Source organism: Orycteropus afer, unplaced genomic scaffold (genome assembly GCF_000298275.1).
Source record: "Orycteropus afer afer isolate SDZICR_OR568_19922 unplaced genomic scaffold, OryAfe1.0 scaffold00512, whole genome shotgun sequence".
Lineage (NCBI taxonomy): Eukaryota > Metazoa > Chordata > Mammalia > Tubulidentata > Orycteropodidae > Orycteropus > Orycteropus afer.
In genome coordinates this window covers 259,440-266,119 of record NW_006922099.1, presented here as the reverse complement: position 1 = coordinate 266,119, position 6,680 = coordinate 259,440, and the positions used below count along the sequence as shown (strand labels likewise).

Genomic DNA, 6,680 nt, shown 5'->3' with positions numbered 1-6,680 from the left:
GTACCATTACCTAGTTTTTATACTAACATGCAAAAGATATAAAACAAGATATAAAATGTCCAGTAAAGATAGTGATCATGGTAGGCAATTAAAAAAAAAAAAAAACAACCAAAACAATCATATTCTCTAAAATTTTACACTAAAGCTAAGCTAAGCTTGTCATTTCTGGAAGACTCATCAGGAAGTAGGGAGAGAAAGCAATTACCAATCAGTTTTATCAGGCACTCATCCCTAATAAGAATAACTAAGACAAAATTTACAATAAAATATTTTAATGGTATACTTGCAGCATACACCAAAAAAAGATTGAGGCAGCTAGTGCAGAACCATAAAATGGTATCATTTTTTGTTTATCTAGATGCAGAGAATGCACCTATGTCATACCAGTAGTCTTTTCCACTTCTATTTGCAAATGTACCGTCTTTTTTGGGCTCTAGTGCCCTGATTTATTGTTTACAAGTACTATAATATTTAAAGCTATCCATTTCTGCTGAGCCAAATGACATTCTACCAGTCTGAGAGGCTCACTTCAATTGCTCCTCATGCCCTTTTAGGCTAGACTTTTTATTTCTTCTTTCTCTCTGACCCTGAATTCGGAAGAGCTTCTTCCTGAGCTCCTTTTGCTGTGCCAGTTTCTCTTCTTCTTCCTTTTTCTTCACTTTGAAGTGCTCTTTATTCTGCAGATGCCGTTGCTCCTTGGCCTTCTTCATCTTATGACTGTGCACTGTACTCAGAGCATCCAGTAATGCAAGGATCTGATATGAAAAACAAATGAGTATCAGGATATTCTCATGCCTACTCTGGTAGCATAGTGCCTAAGGCACTTGACTGCTCACCAGAAGGCTGGCGGTTCAAACCCACCAGCCACTCCTCGGAAGGAAGGTTGGGCAATCCTACTTCCGTAGTGATACTGCCTCGGAAACCCAAGGAGGGGTTGCTATGAGTCGGGGCCGACTCAATGGCAAACAACAACAACAACAACACGGCATGCTTTAATTCTCATCTAAGTTTCAGCAGGCCTAAGCACCTCAGCGGAATTAATTAAAACTAGACTTAATCCAAGATCTGAAATGAATTATTAACCTAATGAAAATTTATCTGAATTGGGAAATCATAATTTACATGGAGATACAGGTAAAAGCATATTTACCTAGCAAAACATAGTTGACCCTCCAAATCTGTGGCTTATGGACTTGTAGATTCAACCAACCATGTATGAAAAATACTGGGGTTGGGGCACGGGGGCAATTAGTGCTCAAAGCAATTCCTCAAAAGGGAGTTTAAAGTGTTATTTATATAAAAGTTACATTGTTTGGTACTATAACTAATCTAGACAGGATTTAAAGTTTATGGGAGGATATGCATAAGAATTCGTGGTGCAATGCCTAAAGCATTTGACTGTTAACCAGAAGGTTGGTTCAAACCCAGTGGCCACTCCACAGAAAGAAGATGGGGAAATCTATTTCGGTAAAGATTTACCACCTTGGAAACCCAATGGGGGTTGCTATGAGTAGGAATCGACTCAGTGGCAGTAAGTCTTGTTTGGTGTTTTGGGATGATGAGAAGAGGCAATACAAAATTACCATGCCATTTTATATAAAGGACTTAAGCATCTAAGGATTTTGGTGTCCATGAGGAGTCCTAGAACCAATCATCCACAGATACTGAGGGATGATTATACTTACATAATGGCTTTTGCCATGAAACCTCCTTTGTTCATTACTCTGTGGATACTACGAGCAATTAACTAAGACAAAAACAGCTTTCTACCTCTGAAAGACTTTTATTTATCTTTAGGAGAAACAAAAAAAACAAACTCACTGCTGTCAAGTCATTTCCGACTAATAGCAACCCCTTCCTTGGGTTTTTGAGACGCTATCTCTACACAAGTAGATTGCGCAACCTTCCTTCCGAGGAGTGGCTGGCTGGTGGGTTTGAACTGCCAGCCCTTCTGGTTAGCAGTCAAATGCTTTAGGCACTATGCCACCAGAGCACACATCTTTAGGAGAGAGAGATAAAATAATTTTTCCCAAAACTGAAAACAGAGCAGAAAGTAGAGATATGGTTAAGGAAATCTATTCCCCCTATTTATCTAACAGAAATAATAACTAAAAAATCAGTATTTGTCAGCATCATAAAAGTTTATTAAAAAATGTCGGATTTGCTGGTTGCTGCTTCCTCTCTTAACAAGGACTGCTCACACTTAGTTATACTGGGAGCAGAGTAATTTACCAGTTGGGCATCTATTATAGTATGACATTAAGATGCATAAGTCAAAGTATAACTAAAAAAAAAGAAAAGGAATGGACCATGGCCTTTTCTCTAACTTCCAAGTGGAGTGCCTCAGAAAGTCTAGCCCTCGAGATCCTTTCCTGTTGAAAAATGAGAATGCAGAAGAAATGCCCAATTTTCTACTAAAAGGATTGTTTTCACACACAAATGAATACCACAGTACCTTTCTCTCATGAGGCTCTCGGATGACGACTGGTCGCTGCCTGTCCTTTGGTACCTTTCCTGCCTTTGCTTGAGTCTTGGGCTTGTTCTTAAATGGCAGGGCTTTCTGCAAGGCTTTTGGAATGTGCAGTGAATTAAAATGTTTCTTCTGCCTTACTATTGGCTGAAAATAAAAATAAAACAAAGAGTTTAAAATATTTAAACTATGCTTTAAGTATATTTTAAAACTGTTGCATGAGAAAGAAGGGCTGTTTATGCACAAGGAGATAGCTCAGGGGGCAGGAGTTCACGGAGGGATGGACACAAGGAAGAGGTAACTACCGGGAGGAAGTGGGAGGGGAGCTGTTGTACTGGGGTAAATTGTAACCAGTGTCATGAGACAAAGTATATGTGAACTGCTGTATGGAAAGCGAATTTGCTCTGTAAACTTTCACCAAAATCACAATTAAAAAAAAAACAAACAAACAACTTTTGCATAAAATCTTAATGGATTTACTTTTCTACAAGATCATTAACACCCAAACTTGCTGTCCATCAGAAATGAAGATTCAGTCATTGTTCTGGTTACCTACTGCTGCTCTGATAAGAATATATACCATAACTGGGATGGCACTCTCACAGTTTGGAGGCTTCAAGTCCAAGTCCAAAGTGCCAGACTCTAGGGGCTGGGTGAAAGCCCCTCAACCTTGGGGTCCAGCTCTGCCTCCTGCTCCCAGCCCACTGGAGCTAGAGGTGTTTTTCTTCACTCAGACAGCTGCTAGCTGCTGAGGCTCACAAACCCAAGGTTGTCAAATAAAAAGGCACAGTCCCAATGTTACCAAACCACATGGCAGGCCATTAATTTAAGTCCATTGTAAGTCGCAAGGTCAGCAGACCATCGCAGGCTGCCGAACAATAACACTGCTACATGCAGGGTCCTCCATAAGCTAGCGACCATTCCCAAGGCTTCTCCTTATATACAGGAAGCAGACCACATCCCAAAGACAGCTACTCAGCTACTTGTGGTACAACCCACCATGGAGTTGACTGCCAGTCTCATCATGGGAAAACTACCACCAGCTGCCCAGCTACTCAACAAGGCCCATACATACAAACATAACTACCACAATCATCCATCAAATACGGATTGCCTCAATGGATATGCATAGCAATAGGCAAAACAGAGGAACATATATAATTCTTCCAAGATATCTACATGCCAATTTCTACAGTACAGAGAAACGTACCATTCTAAAGATCTTAACAGAGCAGGTGAATAGATCCAAAGTTTCTTTTAATGGAAATTTCAAACCTCATCTGGGCACTGAGGTTTATTTTGACTGTAAACCTCCTTGGATTCGAGAGACATAGCTCCTCTAATCAGCAAAGTGTCTATATCCCTGATTCTCAATAAAAAGTTTATTCTGTTTGTAACGGAGAGCCAGTTGAAAAAAACAGTGAGATTTAAATAACAGATAAAGGCAAACCCACATTCAATTTTCAATTTTCAAGGTAATTTAAATCTTCTGCTTAAATTAAATGAGATGGACAAAATCCTTGACTGCTGCTTAAATACTGCTAATACAGTAAAAGTTTTGCCCTACATTTACCAAAGTCAACATCAACTATATAGAGAATATTTCTGCTGTCTTTAAATTTATTATCAAAGACACCATCCACAACAGTATCAATTGTGTATGTTCCAGAATCTATGCTTTATAATGAGAGAAATCATTTTCTTCTCAAAAAAAGTAAGCACCACAGGCTGGACGATAGGTATCATATCCTGAAGTGTATTTAATAAAAATTAAAGTAAGATAATTTAAAATTTATTAACTTTTTTATAGAAAAAATAATACCTAGGTGACTTCTGTTTCTAGCAAAATGGTGAGACTGATACCCTGAACTACCTTCTTATAAAAATAAACATCTTGGATTAAAACAAAAGATAAAAACTTTTGAAATGCATTGTTAAGCTGTCAAGAAAATAATGAAAATTCTCAGAGACCAAATTCAAATGAAAATGAGAATCTAGACAGGGATTGAAAGCCTAAAATAAAAGACAGATGAGGAGGCCAATTGTTAGCAAGGAGGTGGAAGAACTAGCCCTCTTCATGTAGTTTGTGGGAATCAAATTTGGTATGACTTCTGGAAACTATAGGCAATACACACTAAAACTGAACATATGCTTATCTTGTAATCCACAATCCCAGTGTTGGGGAATCTATCCAATGGAAATGTGGGCACATGCATACTGAAAAACTCACAAAGTGTTCAGGTCAGCATTTGTAATGGCTGAACACTGTCTACTAAAATGAATAAACTGCGATATACATACTCACGTAATGGAATTCTATTTGGTAATAAAAATGAACGTGACATAGAAGAACATGGATGAATTTTATAATACTGGATGAAATTAGGCAAAATAGTAGTACAATTTTATAAAGTTCAAAATCAGGCAGAACTAATTTACATGCACAGGCATATCTCATTTTATTGTACTTTGCTTTATGGTGTTTTGCAGATAATCCTTTTATTATTTTTTAAACAAACTGAAGGTTTGTGGCAAACCTGTGAAAAGCAAGTCTACTGGTGCCAATTTTCCAAAAGCATGTGCTCATTTCATGTCTCTGTGTCACATTTTTGTAATCCTCACAATATTTCAAACTCTTCATATGTTATTACTGCACACTTAATAGACTACAGTATAGTATAACCATAACTTTTACAAGGACCGGGAAACCAAAAATTCACGTGACATGTTTTACTATGATATTCGCTTTACTGTGGTAGTCTGAAACAAAACTGTAGTATCTCTGAGGTATGCCTGTAATAAGCTGGGATAAACCAAAAAACCAAATTCACTGCCACTGAGTTGATTCCAACTCACAGTGACCCCCATTGGGTTTCCGAGGCAGTAAATCTTTACGGAAATAGATTCCCTAGTCTTCCTTCCACAGAGCGGCTGGTGGGTTTGAACCGCCAGTCTTCTGGTTAGCAATCAAATGGCTCAGGCACTACACCACCAGAGCTCCTTATAAGCTGGGATAGCTACTTTAAGGAGAAGGCTCGCTGCAGTGGTAGCTGGGAAGGTCACAAGGCAGGGGCTTCTGTTGTGCTGGTAGCATATTGCTAGTTCCAGGTGGTGGTGACTTAAGTTTGCTAATTCATCATCAAGTTGTATATTTACGATTTTTGTACTTTTCTGTATGTATGTTAATATTTTAAAAATAAAGCATTACTGTGGTATAGAGAATTACTTAATATGGATCTTTTAGCCATAGTCTTTGTGGGTCCCACACCATGATCAGTTGGGACTATGCATATAAGGTGTTTGGCCCATCATGGCTTAGAACACACGCAGAGGTGCGACCATGCAAATAAGGTATAAGGAACCCAAGGAGAGGACTGGTCAGTTTTCCCTTTCTACTTGGCTTAAAATGAGGCATCCCAAAGATGGGAAGTGTGTGTGTGTGTGTGTGTGTGTGTGTGTGTGTGTAGGGGGGGTGATCTCACTACCACCAAGAAAGAAGAGCCAGGAGCGGGGTTCAGAACTTCCTAGACTTGGAAGATAGAGAGCTGTAACACTGGAAATGGCACAAGATGGTAAGAAGCAGCTGCACAAAAACAGCAGCAGAACCAGAAGACCAGCATGAGAAGGGGGGTACAGTGGGCTTCCCCAAACAGAGCCAACCCATGGAATGAGAGAGCAATGTGCCTTTGGGCTGAGGTTTACTGGCAGAGTGGGATGCCTCTGGACATTAACTGGTGGATCTAAAGAGCTTTTTTAACACTTGCCTGAACTGAGGAGAAGCTGGCCAAGGACTGAGAGCTGAGAGATGGGCCTGTCCACAGACATAGTTGAGAAACTGTCACAAGTGAAGAAATGTATCCTGAATCATTACTGATCCTGAATCTGTTACTTCCCTAATAAACTCTTAACTGTAAGTATGGTTGCTGAGTTGTGTGTGGCCATTGCAATGAATTACGGAACTTAGCAGAGAAGAGAGTGCCGCGGGAGGAATGGCTGGTGTCAGAATTGGTAAAAAAGATGGAGGATAGAGGTATGTTTGACCTCTGCATCACAGGTTAATTCTATCCCCTTGTGAAGTTAGAGGACCTCTGATGCCAACGTGCCATTTTTCACAATTACATATAGAAGTATTGATATGATTCAATGTCTGTTGAGCACATGCTATTAAATAATACATAACCTATACCTTATATAGGAGCTCTGGTAGCAT

The 6,680-nt window shown here is 39.3% G+C and overlaps 1 protein-coding gene across 1 annotated transcript in view; it reads right to left on the bottom strand.

The window, feature by feature from the left end:
• Positions 1-524: 524 nt before the first annotated feature.
• Positions 525-6,680, bottom strand: part of BMS1 (BMS1 ribosome biogenesis factor) — an 89,886-nt gene continuing 83,730 nt past the window's right edge. The window contains exons 19-20 of the mRNA XM_042782921.1: positions 2,456-2,617; positions 525-755 (exon numbers count right to left, since the gene is read on the bottom strand). Of these exons, the coding sequence (XP_042638855.1) occupies positions 525-755; positions 2,456-2,617 (393 nt within the window). The remainder of the gene's footprint in view (positions 756-2,455; positions 2,618-6,680) is intronic.